The 15,430-nt window shown below is 49.4% G+C and overlaps 1 protein-coding gene across 24 annotated transcripts in view; it reads left to right on the top strand.

Annotated features, from left to right (window-relative positions):
• PPFIBP2 (PPFIA binding protein 2) overlaps positions 1–15,430 on the top strand; it is a 144,738-nt gene that overhangs the window by 106,749 nt on the left and 22,559 nt on the right. For 18 of the 24 annotated variants that reach the window (XR_004323316.1, XR_004323317.1, XR_004323318.1 and 15 more), the window contains 9 exons: positions 1,981–2,042; positions 3,187–3,262; positions 4,636–4,739; positions 6,587–6,654; positions 8,208–8,265; positions 9,304–9,345; positions 12,948–13,086; positions 14,262–14,294; positions 14,719–14,860. Coding sequence is in view for 21 of the 24 variants with exons in the window: in XM_032489120.1 (XP_032345011.1) it covers positions 1,981–2,042; positions 3,187–3,262; positions 4,636–4,739; positions 6,587–6,654; positions 8,208–8,265; positions 9,304–9,345; positions 12,948–13,086; positions 14,262–14,294; positions 14,719–14,860 (724 nt within the window). In the remaining 3 variants the exon portion in view is untranslated. The remainder of the gene's footprint in view (positions 1–1,980; positions 2,043–3,186; positions 3,263–4,635; positions 4,740–6,586; positions 6,655–8,207; positions 8,266–9,303; positions 9,346–12,947; positions 13,087–14,261; positions 14,295–14,718; positions 14,861–15,430) is intronic. The other 6 variants (XM_032489127.1, XM_032489118.1, XM_032489108.1 and 3 more) reach the window with 2 other exon arrangements.

Genomic DNA, 15,430 nt, shown 5'->3' with positions numbered 1-15,430 from the left:
GAGTGTGTGTACGGCTGTGTGCAGCATGCGTGTACGAACAAGTCCGTGTGAATGGATGTGTGCGGTACATTTTAATTGTGGTGAAACACACACAAAGGGATAAGGCACTGTAATAGTGGATTCATATCATTATACATTTGTTCAAATCCACGGAATGTACAAAACCAAGAGTGAACCCTAATGTTGGTTCATCAGTTGAAACAAATGTACCATTAGGTACTAAATGTTGATAGTGTGGGAGGTGGCACTTGTGTAGGGGTAGCGGGTGTATGGGAACTCTCTGTAAGTCCCCTCAATTTTAGTGCAAACCTAAAGCTGCCCTAAAATACAAAGTTTATTAAGAAATAAGGTACAGGATAAATCTTCAAATATTCTTATTAATATGTATTTAATATTTACAACTGTTGCCTTGTATACAAAATGATCGCACACTTTCCAGCTTCTCCAAAATGTTGCTGGAGGAGGTCACGTAGCCCTGTGGATTGGCCCTACTACCGAGCCTCATCTTGGCCCCAGCCCTGCTCAGCCTGGGTCCCTGGCTGAGGTGGGGAAGCCATGCAGCCGGACACAGTGGCTTAGGCTGGAGAAGGAAATTAATAACCAGTATGTTCATCCTTCCGCCAGCCTTTCTCAGTGTCTTCCCAAGCCATTGAGTGTGTCACCTGTCTGCCAAGGCCTAACATGAGGCTACTTCTAAGATACTCTAGACTATCTGTGATGCTAAACTTGGATGGAGAGCTCCCCAGGCCATGACTTCCAGGCCAGGCAGGCTTTCCCCCACACCCCATGTTTCCCCGCAGCCCAAGCCTTCCAGGCCCTACCCTGTTCCACCATCAGGTACCTCCTGGAGCTGGTCCTTGGGTCATTTGCTGCTCAGCATCAAGGTTTGCCCATCTTCATCTCAAGCTTACTGCCCTCTCCCACCACAAACTGGGCTGCAAAGTTAATCTTCAGCTGCCAAGAGCCCAAGATAATGAGCAGCACTCTGTACTTTCCTCTGAGAATTAATCCCTACGACTATATACACCAAGTCCGTAAATCCACTCTTCCGGTTCTTGTTGGAAGGAGATGGGGTGCCTGTAGGTACTTCTGTGCCCTTGTCTCCTGTTCTGTTCTTACACAGACGTCCCTATTCTCTTTGTAGTTCCCAGTTTGCGGATGGGTGCAGGGCTTATTTGGAAAATTTAACTCAGTGCCAATTCCTAGCCCTCAGTACTTTGGCAGAATACCACCCCCCCCCCCCAGCTCCTTCAGGCTTTGGCCTTTGACATGGCTCTCCAGACACATTGGGGAAGAATTTAAGAGTCCCTCTTGGGTCCAAAATGAGAGGTGGCCCCGTGTTGTCCATCATAGACTGAGGCAGATGGCTTGGCCCACAGGGCAATTCTGTAGGTTTGTGATGAAGTAGCATTGTTTTCTTTAACCTTAGGGTTTATCTTAATATAGTTACAGATGTATCTAAACGTTGTTAGTCACCTCTGACTGTTCCCTTTGCAATTAACTTTTTACATAGTCACTTCTTTTCCCATGGCATTCAGTTCATTCAGCTGTAGATGTTGTTTCTTCTTATTTTAAATTTTCCTTTGCTACAATCCGTGGGACTGATTGTATGATTCTCTGTAAAACTCATTAGCAGCCCAGGGACATGCCTGCTCAAGTTATAAAGGATAAATGTCTGTTTCTTTGTGGGATGTTGCTTGTGAAAGATTTGAGGTTCCTCTGTGTCACCTTTGGGTTAATGGCATTTGGTTTTTTTGCCCCCACAAGTGTCTATAAGGAAGACAAATACTGGGTTCACTTGTTTAATAGTCTAGCAAATATTTAATGAAACTGACTCTATGCCAGTACCATCGTGGTCTCTTGAAGGACATAAAGAAGCCCACGTGCAGTTTGTTCACACGGAAAGTCTTAGCATCTTAATGTGTGGGAAGAGCTGCCTGCATTTACATAAATAATTCTTCCTACACCTGAATTCTTTAGACCAAGAAATTCAACGTCTGAAAATGGGGATGGAAACTTTGCTTGTTGCCAACGAAGATAAGGTAAGATGGCCATTGGACGGCCCTGTCCTTTCTCTGCTGACATCTCTGGTTCTGTTTGGTCCCTGCTGGTTGCTGCTGTTTTGGATGGGGCTGTGCCCATCAGGCCAGTGACTCAGGGAAGTGTCAGGAGAACCACCTCTGCCTCCTGGAAACTCAGCTCAGCCACCTGTTTTGATGCCTGGGAATTGTGCCTAAATGGAATCCCCCAAAGACAGATTAAGGCAATGCCTGTTCATGGCTAGTAGAGCTTGAGAACAGGCCGCCAGTCTCCCGTGTGCACAGTCTGGTGATAGACCCCTCACAGGCAGACCCACCGTGACACTCCTGATAGACCTGTCAGCTGACCCTGTCGTCTTATGTCCCTCACATTGAATTCCTGCATAATTATAAGACAGCCACCTCTATAATGTTGGAACACCTACCTGGCACAAACATCAGCTCCAGAGGATCACAACTCTGTATTTTACAGATGAGGAAACTGAGACTCAAAGTGCTTAAGTGGTTTTGCTCAAGTTCAGGTCACAGTAGATAGCCAGAGCGAGGGTCATACCCAACCTTAACTCTAAGTCTGTGTGGCCTCCCGAGTCCCTAGCCTTTGCTGAAAGAAATGATCCCTCTGGGAATTTCCTCTTTTGTGTAAGGAATCTCAGACTCCTAAGGAGGGGGTAAGAATATTGGGATAAAGATGACGGCTTTATTTTAGTCGTGTGTGTGTGTGTGTGTGTGTGTGTGTGGCGTGTGTGTGTGTGTGTGTGTGTGGCATGTGGCTCCAGAGGACACCATCGGTATCAGGAGGCAGATTTCAGTTGCTACCTTAGGAGGGCAGGGAGACAGTGAGTTTCCTGCTCCTGGAAATGTTTAAGCTCCTCGAAGGCTACGCCAAACAGGGATTGCTTTATGACTAGAGATCGGGCTCGCAGCCTTCAGCTATAGGCAGGAGTGCTTGCAGTGGCCTAGGAGGCAGACCAGTAAGAACCCAGGTTCTGGGAAGGGGCTGGACACTGTGTTTCCCTTTGGAATGTCCTGTGGGTTCCACATAGCATTTCTTCTTAGTGTGCCCAGAACGTAGCCTGGGGCCCCAAATGAAGTCACCACCGGTGCCACCAGTGTTGTTTATATAGATATCTATCTCACCCTGTGACAGGACCGCCGGATAGAGGAGCTTACTGGGCTGTTAAACCAGTACCGAAGGGTGAAGGAGATCGTGATGGCAACTCAAGGTAAGGGCAAAGGGGAGCCTACATTGTCTCCCCGAGATATTCCGTCTACACTGGGTTAAATCCAGGGACTATCCTGACAGAAGATTCTTCATCTTTATTTATTTATTTTTTTTAATGGGAGTACTGAGAAGTGAACCCAGGACCTTGTGCATGCTAAGCACGTGCTCTACCACTGAGCTATACCCTCCCCCAGATTTTTCATCTTTATTTGGGAAAATGCCCTGCTGAAGAACAGAGCTGGCTAGATGGTCTTGGATAGTGGGCAATTGGCAGCTGTTGATTTGCAGAAATTTTGCTAAATGGCAGGCAGTTCAGAACTTCCGGGGACTATCCAGGTCACCAAGAAAAGAAAGCCTTCAGCTTGAACCACTGGGAATCTTCACTCGTGGAAGATCTATGCATCTTCCTAGGATCTCTCTTAGCAGCAGTGAGTGTGGTCAAACCTGGATCAGAAGTCAGTTTAGTACCCTCACTGGGGATTAGAGCTTTTCCACCTCCCAGAGAATCTAAAAGCTTCCCCAGCAGACTCTGGGACACTTGGAGAGCCTTCTTTGAGTTTCTGGGCCCCTGGGTTCCCCCAGGAGGTCACAGGGCAGGGAGAGCGAGAGCTGATTGTGTTTCATATCTGCTGCCTAGACGGAAAGCACCGCTCAGGCCGCATCACTGTTCTCTGGGCACTGTGGAGCGTATGCCAGGCTGCCTGCCTTGTTCTCGCCGTGGGCCTGGGCTCCCATCACAGACCCAAGGAAACAGCTATTCAGGGAGAGGACTGCTGGAGGGTGTTCAGGGGCCTCGTTCCGGCTGAGCTGCTGCCTCATCTTGGGAAGAAGCCAAGCCCGAGTTGTGGCTGACTAGTTGCCACCCAGGGCCCCTGCCACCCCCACACATATGTCACAGCCCTGTTTTCTCTAGTCCTTTGAGATCCTGGGTTAGGTCAGGGCCTGATTGCCTGTGTCCAAGGAATTGAGAAGGTTGGAGAGGAATGATGAGGGGGTGCTTCTTTCTGTTCCATGCAGGAGCTTTGACATTGAGGTGACCCTCATGGCAACCCTTGGCTCAGATGCCCTGAAGAATATTCTGAACCACACTGTTAGCATACCTTTATTTGTTTTTTTTTTTTTGTCCTTTTTTGTAATGGATATATATTTTTTGATAGGGGGAGGTAATTTGATCGATTGATTTAATGGAGGCACTGGGCATTGAACCCAGGATCTTGTGCGTGCTAAGCACGTGCTCTACCACTGAGCTGTACTCTTCCCCCCTCTTTGTCCTTCTTAATAATGGAGAAATAACGTTGGGATTTTGTGATACAATTAGAGGTTTCGGAACAAATCACATAATGGTAATCATCTCTTCTGCATTAATGTTTCCAGGCCCTTCGGAAAGAACTCTCTCAATCAATGAGGAGGAACTGGAGGGAAGTTTCAGAAAGTGGAACACTGCAAATAAGGGCCCCGAGGAACTATTTAAACCAGAGGTAAGTGTGTTTACATCCATGATGTGAGGTGTCAGCAGGCCCCAACAGCTTACCCTGGGCTTGAGGGAAGGTCTAGTCAGGAACTTGCCAGGTGTAAATCTCGACAGGTAAAAAAGTTAACTCAGTGGAGCAACCCCAGAGGATATGGGGGGAGAGCCCTGAGGGAGGGAACGGCCCAGGGCACTGGGCTGTGTTCTGGTTGGGAGGAATGGCATAGTGGCTACTGGACTTCCAAGGATAGGAATTTGTTTTTTTTTAATTGGTTCCTCATTTATTCTTGCCTTTCCTCTCGGGAATATAAGCATAGACCAAAGGTGTCCTTTGTTTTATTTACCACCGTCTCTCTAGGATCTGCAAGAATGCATGATACCCAGTAGAATTCCACAAACACTTGTTCAATAAATGAATGCATCCTGCTCGTTTAGAGGGACGGCTACAACTTTTGAAATGATGTACTCCTATTTCATAGACAACCTCCTGCCCCTCTAACTTGCATACAGATTTCCTTTTCTCTTCTTTAAAATCTGGTCCAGTTCTGTGAATCTCTCTGGATTTAGGCTCAATAAATAATAAGCAAATAAACTTGTAGACATAGATTTCAGATGTAGAAGGGGCTTCAGCCCAGGATTTAAACAGTCTCACTGGAAACTCCAGAACAGTCACACTAAAAAGGATCGTAGCAGTCCAGCTCAACTTTTCAATTAAGAGAGGAGCAAAAGTGTCATCCAGTGACCCAGTTATGTGGTCAGCAGGCATTCCAGATTGCTGGCAAAAATAAGATAATAAAATAATAAATGCTCAGTACCTCTGGGTGGTCTTTGTGATGAGCACTGTACGTGACTCACCTCATTTACTCCTCATGACACCCCATTGGGATTCTTCTTTTATTGTGATGAAGCTGAGGCTCAGAGAGGGTAAGTAATCTGCTCTATGTCACACAGCAAGTAGATGGAGGAACTTGGATTTGAACTCAAAAGCCCAGGTTTTTAACAACCATACATACTATAATGCCAGGTTTCGGGCTATAATAAACCAAAAAGATCCTGGGCTCTAGAGAAGAGAGGCAGTCCTTGTAGTCAGTGAAGACATCAGACCGCGTCCTTATCCACCACCATTAACTCGTTCCACCTGTGAAACTCTTGCCTCTTACTTGCTCGCTCAGCTAGCTCATTCTCATTTCTTAAGATTCAGCTTAAGTGTTCTCCCCTCTGAAGCCTTCCTAACCTGTCCACCACCAAGAAGGATCCCCTCCCCCCATCCCCATGTTATGTTATAGGTATTGGTCCCAGAAGGACAATATTGCATTGATCTTTTACTCTAATTAACTCATCTACCTTCCTTATGTGGGGAGTGCTTGCCCCACACCCAGCACGGGGCCTGGCAGCCAGTAGGTGTTGCTCATGTTTGTTGAACAACTGTATGAATTGCAGCGTTGCTCACTGTAAGCAACAGAAATCAATTCCAGCTAACTTACACCAAAAAGGAATTTTTTGAAAGGGTACATGGTGGCTCACTGAAAGGAAAAGCTGAAGGAGCCAGCTCAGAAAGGGCAGGAGTGGCAAAAGCCCCAGGGATTCAGGTCTCAGGACTGACTTGGCAGGACTCTAATACTAGGAGGTGAACCTAGGCCCTGGAAGGCGAGGCAGGTTGGCCCAGGTTGTTCAATGTATCTTCGTCTTTGGCATCTTAAAAACACCAGGCACCAAAATTGACAGAGCTACCAGGGCTGCACCCTGGGGGTGGAAATGTACCTCCCCAAGAGGACTCGTCCCAAGAGGGGGAAAGGATGGTGGGTGGTCTCTGAACAGTAACCGTGCTCCTCAGTGACTCTCCTGTTCCCCATGCAGATGTCTCCAAGATGTAGCTCTCCAGCCATGGGGCCACCTCCACTACCACAGAAATCACTTGAAACCAGGTAGGGGACCCAAGCATTTCTGTGGAGCCGCTTTGCCCTCAGACCCGCTCAGGGCTCCTGACATGGCAGTGGCTGGCCGTGCACGGGGAGCACAGCCGCCGTGTCCTGGCCACACCTGGCCTGCCACTGTCCGGGCAGCACTGCAGGCCCCAGCAGTGGCCACGGTGGGGCCAACGTGGTGGAGCAGTCATGAGCCATGCCTACCTGCCCGGGCCCCAGAGGGGCTTCCCTTCCTGCAGGCTGAGGGTCTAGGTCATTGTCACTGAGAAAAGCCCTGGCCAGGGGTTGGGGCCTCAGAGAAGAGGTGGCCGCACCTCATCTGTGTCCTCCAGTGTCCCCATGGAGCTGAGAGCATCCTGTGATGTGTGCCTGTCTTTTCTGTCAGCCCTTCTAGAGGGAGTCTAGCCCTGTGACAATCCACGTTCTCCCAGTAGGGCCATTTCTCCACACAGGGAAATTGGTCCAGCTGCTTTGAGGAAGCTTCACATAGCAGTGAGCTTGCAGTGGGCTGGCATGCGGGGTCAGCGGCCATCTGACTGGTTCCGTCGAATATGAACCTATTTCTAGTTCCGTGCGTCAGCTCTTTAGAACATACTTCCAAGTAATGGGGATCTGGAGCTTCACCGCCAAGAGCAGGCTGTCTTTCGGCCAGGATGTCTGGGGAAGATGGCCACGAGGAGGATGGAAGTGCCCCGGAAGGTGCTGAATCTCCAGAGTTCTGGAACTTATGCTCTCAGAACCCCATTTTCCAGAAGCCATTGTTCCCTGAGCCTTCAGCCCCAGAGAAAAACAGCAGTGTCGAGGAGGGCAATTGGCCAGCCCTTGATTTGGCAGAATAAGAAAGCTGGTTTATGAGTTCACTCAGGAGGAGGTCAACACCAAGTGACTCACACTGACCAGACTCACAAGAGACTAATGTACTCACAGATGATGATTTATCCATATGAATTGAGAAATGTCACTGCCAGGGAGACTTGTCACAGAGTAACCCTTAGGACCACTGGTGGTATTGCCTCTTCTCTAACTAATTGGTGCCCTTCTCTGCAAAATAGCCCCTGAGAAAGCAGATTCTTTTGAGCAGACTGGTCAGGGCGTACAGAGCAGAGGGTTGGAGGGCCCCAGCAGGGGGTGCTTGTCCCCACTCCAAAGTGACACCACCTCCCTCCATGGATTACTCGCAGACTCACAGACAAGGCAGTATTGTCCTCACAGACACTGGCTGTCTTCTGACCATACCATAGCTAGTTTGCATTGATGTAGGAGAACTGAGTGTATTCTAGCTTTTCAAGGAACACCAAGGACTTCTGATTTGGATTTAAGTGATGCTCTTGTACCCTCATTAGCATGTTGCCAGACCAGGCCATCCCCAAGGTGGGCCAGTCTCATCTTACGTGTAATGGTTATGATGAGAGGGTCTTTTTTTCCCCTGACCTTGACCCTAAGCCCAGGACAGACTATCAGTTAAACGTTTGAAACATCCTCTACATGAATGGTACCAGGTCCCTCTTTTCCAGTAACTGTTTCCTCATTGACGTTCTTCTGTATTATTCCAGGGCTCAGAAAAAACTCTCCTGTAGTCTGGAAGACTTGAGAAGTGGATCTGTGGATAAGGTCAGCCCATCAGTCTATCCGTAATGTTTACTGAGTTCCTTCTTTGCACCCGGCACCGTGCTGGGCTACACAGGCAGGAGCTGGTCCCAGCTCATGGAGGCTTTTATCAAGTTGCTGGGAGGCTTAGAATTACGTGAACATCTTGAGAAAACCAGTCAGGTGAGAGGCAGGGTGAGTCAGGATGCACTGCCTAGAGTTGATGAGGGAAGATGTTGAGATGGGCACAGGTGGGTTTTGGGAAACGGTGGGGAGCAGGAGGAGGTAAGGTCAGAGCCATGAGTCAGATGGAGCCGGAGAAGATCTTGAATCCTGGCCCTGTTTCTTCAGGGAGTGTGCAGAGATTTTGAATGAGGATGTAATGTGGATAAAGGTGATGACCCTGGGATGGGTTATAAGATAAAGTAGATCGGAGAGGAAACTTTTTAAAGAATCTAGAGGCCTGGGTGGTGGGGGTGGGTAATAGCTCAGTAGTAGAGTGCGTGCTTAGCATGTACAAGGTCCTAGGTTCAATCCCTAGTGCCTCTATTAAAAAAAAAGGAAAGAGTCTAGAAAGACATGAGGACATGGGAAGGGCCTTGTGGCCTCTTGTGTGAAGGTAGTCCTTGCTCAGGTGGGTGACCCCTGTGCTGCTGGAGGGGAGGGTGGCAGGCTCTTGAGTGGTGAGGTCTCTGGGGACTCTGGGGTCCTGTCCTGACACAGCACCCTCACTGACCTTGCTGCATAGATCCCATGGTGTCCGGCAGTGCGCCAGCCTCCCTGGTGACACAGTGGAAAACCAGAGAGGCTGGAGCCGGTGGCGTCTTTGCTCCCATGGTCGTGTGCCCCAGAGCCATACTGCTGCAGCTGCTAAGGATGTGTGCCCCTGGGGTTGGACAGTGACCTGTGTTTCCTCCATGGAGGGTGATGACATGACAATAAGATGGGTAGGGAGGGGTGAGCCTTGCAGGTTGAAGCAGGCAGGTGGTCCTGAGTTGTTGTCGTGACTAACACAGGTCTCTTTTTCTTCACATAACTGAAATCCTCCCTGCCATCCCGTAGTGTGTCGATGGGAACCAACTCTCCCCCGTGGTAGAACCCAAGGTACATTAACTGCATGTCCCTCTTGTCTCTGTGAGGTCACACTGTGTGCCGGAGTCTTTCCATTGTGCAGGTTACAGCTTTGGTAACCTTAAAGTATGTCAGCTATAAGGGGGAGGAGGACGGGAGGAAAGACCAAACCTCTCTCCCGCTGTCTTCATGTGCGCCCAGCTGAACCCTATGCTTTCATCTCCAGTAGCTGTGAGATAGGATTTCTTACTATCTCCTCCATCCTGTAGGCTCTGAGAAATTCATCTTTAACAAGACAGTGCAGATCTGATCGCTGGCAAGGGGTATGATGTAATCCCAGCGCACACATAGAGGAGTGTGATGTCTTATCTTTTCAGTGCTGATAAGTCATGGTTAGAAAACTCAGCGGCGGGTGCAGGGATCTTTCTGCAGCATCCCCCGACATCGGCGTCTGGCCCTGCTTTCAGTGACTGAGAGCTCGTGACGCTGTACGACACCACCTGCGTTGTTTCCCAGCTCTGTGAGGTGCATCCCTGGGCTTCCCTAGAAAGTGCACCCGCTGATCCCCACTCTCCCTGTGGAGCCTGTGGAGTAACTCAGTCTCCCCCGCTCCTGACGGCTCTAGAACTTACTTCCCTCTGGCCCTCCCCCTTCTCGTGTGCACAGGCCCCCAAACCTTTCAAGTTCCCAGTCTCCTTAGGATGAGCACCGGGTCCTCGGTGTGTCCTCTGCACCAAGCCCTGGGCCTCCCTAGAGCGTGATACTCCAGGTGGGGTCTGCCCCCGCCTCCTCGACCCCGGCCCTGAGCTGGTGGTCACCTGCTGTCGCTCCAGCCTTGGGCATGTGGTACTTTCTGTGCCTCCTGTGCTGTCCTCGGGCCTGAGCCAGGATCGCTGTTGTCTGTTCAGAAACAATAAAACAGAGGTTCCAAGGGGCTGAAGAGAAAGGGCTTTGCCTGAGTCGGTGCGATTCAGAGCCGGGGCTCTTTGCGCTCGGGACGGCTGCCCGTGCGCGCACGCGGGCCGTCTGCGGCTCCTGCGGGCTCTCGTCCCTGTGGCTGTGAGTGTCCTTCTCAGGGACGGCAGATGCAGGCCAGGCTGCCGGTGTTTCTGTTTCCTGTGTCAGGTCCTGACGGGGCACCACCTTCTCCCGCCGCGGGTCCTTCCCTCCCAGCTTCGCTTCTTGGCTGAACCAGAGCTGAGAGCCTTTTCTGTTGCCCTCGGTTCCTCTTGTCTTCCTCACAGGTCTGGGCCGCCCTTGATGCCCGTCATGTTGGATTCTGCCCTCTTTACATCTCAGCTCCTCGGCGAGCTCCCAGGGCAGCCCTCATCCGAGGCCTGGGTTTGCTTCTGCCCTGTCTTGGGGGACATGTGTGATGACACCAGTGGAAATCTGTTTTGCAAGCCCTTCCCCACCCTCATGTCTCCTCTGTGATATGGAACTTGGAGTCATGTCCTTCCGTTCTCAGTTTTGTTTTGTTTTTTTTTTATGTATATATAATTATCCCTCAACATTTGCAGGGATCTCCCCCAGCACCCAGCAGATACCAAAATCTGTGGATGCTAAGTCCTTATATAAAATGACACAGTGTTTGCATATATACATCCTCTCATATACTTTATTATTTCTTTTTTATTGGAGTATAGTCAGTTTACAATGTTATATCAATTTCTGCTGTACAGCACAATGCTTCGGTCATACATACACATACATATATTCCTTTTCATATTCTTTTTCATTGTAGGTTACTACAAGATACTGAATATGGTTCCCTATGCTATATGGAATAAAGTTGCTGTTTATCTATTTTATATGTAGTAGTTAGTATCTGCAAATCTCGAAATCCCAATTTATTCCTTTCTACCTTCTTCTCCCCTGCCCAGTAATCATAAGTTTGTTTTCTGTCTGTGAGTCTCTGTTTTGTAAATAAGTTCATTTATGCCTTTTTTTTTTTTTAGATTCTACATATAAGTGATATCACATGGTATTTTTCTTTCTCTTTCTGCCTTACTTCACTTAGAATGATAATCTCCAGGTTCACCAATGTTGCTGCAAATGGCATTATTTTATTCTTTTTAAAGGCTGAGTAGTATTCCATTGTATATAGGTACCACGTCATCTTTATCCAGTCATCACTTGATGGACATTTAGGTTGCTGTCATGCTTTGAATGCTGTCTTCCCCAGAGTCAGTGGTTCTTGGGTCTGACCCTGCATTGGAGCAGTCCGAGATGCTTGTTAAAAACACAGACTCCCGGGGTGCTGTCCCAGACGGGCTGATTCATGCAAGCTGGTGAGACCTGGGGATTTACGTTTACAGATGTCCCAGGTGGTGTTGAAGCCCGTACATGAGTGAGCGTTTGGAAACTGTTAGTCATGACTGCGTGTCTGATCAGGTCCAATCTGTACTTCATGGGTCACCTTGAACTTAAAAATCGTGTACTGTCCATCTCTGAAGGTTCCAGTGATTTCTCCTTCATCAACCAGTTCTTTCTGAATCCTTTGAAAATTTAGCCTGCTATTCCCATCTCTCTCCTTCCTGAGCTGATTTATGGAGGATTAGTACTCAGTGTTCAGTAACCAAATTCGATTTCAAACCATTTCTAGGACATGTCTTGATAAGCAGACTGAATTCTGAAATGTATTGGGCATGTGGCTTTTAACTAAACGAAACTTCAAAAAATGTCTCAGTCCCTGAAGTCTCCCATTACTTTCCTGCCTTGCCAGTTTTGAAATCCACTTTGTCTTTCTTCTTTTCTACTTTTCTTCTGGGTCCAACCAACTGATTCACAGTTGATTCCCTTGGTAATGTTGCTTTCATTTCATTTTTATTTTCACTGAAATGCATTCCACTGTTTCCCCCTCAGGTTTGTGGATTTAGGGCCCATTATATCCTTCCTAATAAATAAGTACAATTCTTCTTCCCCTTTAAATCAGCTTGTTTCTTGAGGACCCTTTCTATGGCCAGGTCCGAGCACAGGGCCCATGGCACTGGGGCTGAACCTCATCCGGACTAGGATCCGAGGGAACTCCGTGTAGGCATGTGGCCCTCTGGCCTGTTGTCTGTTGACACCTCCCCTGCCTGTGTGCTTACTGTCTTGCTTCGCTTTAACCTGATATTTTTCAAAATAACTATTACCATAATGCATCAATGTAATTAGGATTCCATTATATTTATAGTCCATAAATATATCCATCTATGTATTTATCATGTGTATCACATAGGTACATAGACTAGGTGTAGCTTCTTATATATGTAAAGCAGTAGGTGTAGCTTTTATTGGAATCGTGGTCAGAGTAATTCATGGCTGTTAATTGCTTGAGCCTCTGAGCACGAAGCCAAATAGCAAAGGCTCCCCTTCCTGCTTGGACTCAGTTGAAGTCAGCCCTGGATTTGGGTTTGACTCTGTCTCTCATCTCACTGTGTGTGTGGCTCTGGGCCAGTTTCTTTCTTTCTTGGCACGCTGGTCCCATTTCCTGTCTTGGACTAAATGATCTTTGAGGGGTCTTGGAGTCAGCCTAAGTGACAAATGGCTCTTGGAGAACAGGGAGTGGTTCCTGCATCCAAAGATTTCCTAATTGTGTTTGAGGCTGAGACTGATGGCTGATTCAACATCTCTCTCTCTCTTTCCAATAGGGTGGCCCTTTCCTGGCAGATCACAAATACCCTACGTTACCCGGGAAGCTTTCAGGAGCCACGCCCAACGGAGAGGCTGCCAAAGCTGCTCCCACCGCCTCCTCGCCTGACCCCGCAGGGAGCAGCCTCCTGAGGCTGAGTGAGTGTCCACGCCCCAGGCTGGCGGCCTCTGGAGCCGTGGCCTTGGCACTTCCATTGTGATACAAGGTCCTCTGCTCCCTGCCACCACAGCCCACAATTAGAGGACAGTGGGGATGGGTGGATGGGACCGCTCGTACCTCAGGGTGGTCCCATATGCAGAGACGATGGCTCTCTGTCTGGACACGCTGTTTCCTTTCAGAAACGCTACAGAGCCCCCAGAAAACCAGTGTGTACCCACCTTCTTTCCAGTTGCAATTACCCCACCCCCATTTCCCTCTTCTATTCCTCCTCTCTTGACCCCTTCCTGACTGTCCCGTCAGTCCTCTTTCCCTCCCTCTTAGACACCTGACTCCACCTCCGTGGACCTCACCCTTCCTCCTCTGTCCTCCTGCCCTTCTCTTCCCTGTCTCCGCCTTCCTCTCTGCAGCCTCCCCATTATCAGTAGGATGCTGTTGTGCGCTCTTCCAAGGGAGAGCGTTCCCTTAGAGAAATGGAATCAGTGGCCAGTGGCAAGGATGTCAGTCCACAGGTGTCCTCTTGGTGCTCAGGATCTGAAACCACAGAGGTCTTTGTTGCTTTTCATGCACAATAGGCTGTATTTCCCCAAGAGCAGCAGCATATCAGTGCGGCCCAGAAGGGAACATCCTGGTCCTGACAGCTCTCCCCACCCCTGACGCCTCATCCTTGGCTCTTCCCAAGGCCAGCCTGTGTGTTGGCATCTGCCCTTGGCCAGTTCTGCCATTGGCTGCAGGAACGCCACATAAGCCCTTGAATGAGAACATCCTTGTGACACTCACACTGTGGACTTGCTGCAGCTTCAGATCATTCTAGTCTGATCTAAGTGAGCCCTGGCCCCGGCACTAGAGCTGTGGATGGCCGGGCGTGTTCAGCCCCGCTGCTCTGTGACCGGATGCCTCACCTGCCAGCAAGTGACACCAGGAGCATTTGATCCCCTCACACGGGGCTGCCCCTCACTGCAGTGACCCTGTGGGTTGTGCTCGGTCACCATTCACCCCCATCCTTCCTCATGGGATTGTTTTTCTTTCTGTTTGAGTTTCTCCCTCTTGCTCGATGACTCTTGTTTATTTCTTTGCTTCCCTATAACTCTGTTGGGCTGGACTTCGGCCTCTCTTGCTTCTCCCTGTGGCTTCTCTGCTTCTTGGTTGGCTGGAGATCGTGGCCGGAGTGTCAGTGCCCCCGCATTAGGTACTGTACCCTTCCAGGTGAGGTGGAGAGTGAGGTGCCTTTGTTTCCCTCCCCTGACACACTCCCATTCCCGAACGTCCAGCCAGGTCCCCCTCCTGCCTGCATTCCCGCGTCTCTCCTAGGGAAGAGAGAGGAGGCTCCTTGTTGGATTTATCCTGCAAGTACTGGGACCCTAAATTCAGAATTTGAAGACAGTGGCTCACCCAGATTTGAAACCTTAAGCTCACTGACTCAGAAAACCTGGAGTGTGCCTGAGCCACCTCCTGGTCTTCTGAGATCTCGGTGTCAAGTCCTGCCCTGCAGGCAGAGCTGGGCAGACTCTTCCCCAATCCCACTGAAAGGACGGCCCTGGCTTGGGGAGGTGATTTGCAAAAGTCATGTTCCTTCCTCTCATTCACATGTCGTTTCATTCTTTCAATCTCAGGAGACACAGAAAGTGGTTGGGATGACACCGCCACGGCCAACGACCTCTCATCCACGTCATCGGGCACTGACTCCAGCCCCCAGTCTCCCCTGACACCAGATGGTAAACGGAGCCCCAAAGGCATCAAGAAATTCTGGGGGAAGTAAGTTGGTGGTGATGATCGTAACTGTATTGCTTCGAATGAATATTCTTCTTGGCTGGGCAGAGCGTCTGCACAACCCTCTGTTCCATTAGATGTTGGAACAGCAGTAAACACAGGGTGGTCATGTGTAGAGAGAAGACTTTGGGTTCTTTTTCAGGGCCCAGAGGAGGAGTACTGTGAAAGGGATCCATAAAATACAGCCAGCCGCCTTACATGTCACTCATTTTAGGCATTGATCCATCCCACACACCCTGAGTACATTCTCTGCAGCTCACACCACGTGTGCTTTGGAGAAGCATATGGATGAGACCAATTTCTTCCTTCTCAGGAGTCAGTCTGTGTCTTAAGAAATTTTTAAAGACTGAGAACTGAGGACTTGCTGGCTCATCTGACACAGTCTGCAAACTGAGGCAGCAACAGGGGCCTCCTACTGGGTAGCAGCCTTCACATTGACCCCCCACAGGGAGTGGCCCAATACCAGAGGCTGGATTAGAGTGGAGGTGGGGTGGCTGGTTGAGGAGCTGTCCCAGGTCCTGATCCTTGACCTCTGGGGAGGCCCTGGGAAGGAGG

The sequence above is a fragment of the Camelus ferus genome, chromosome 10, assembly GCF_009834535.1.
Source record: "Camelus ferus isolate YT-003-E chromosome 10, BCGSAC_Cfer_1.0, whole genome shotgun sequence".
In the NCBI taxonomy this organism is placed as follows: Eukaryota; Metazoa; Chordata; class Mammalia; order Artiodactyla; family Camelidae; genus Camelus; species Camelus ferus.
Note: the sequence above shows the minus strand (reverse complement) of the source record. Positions and strands in the feature narration are given on the sequence as shown.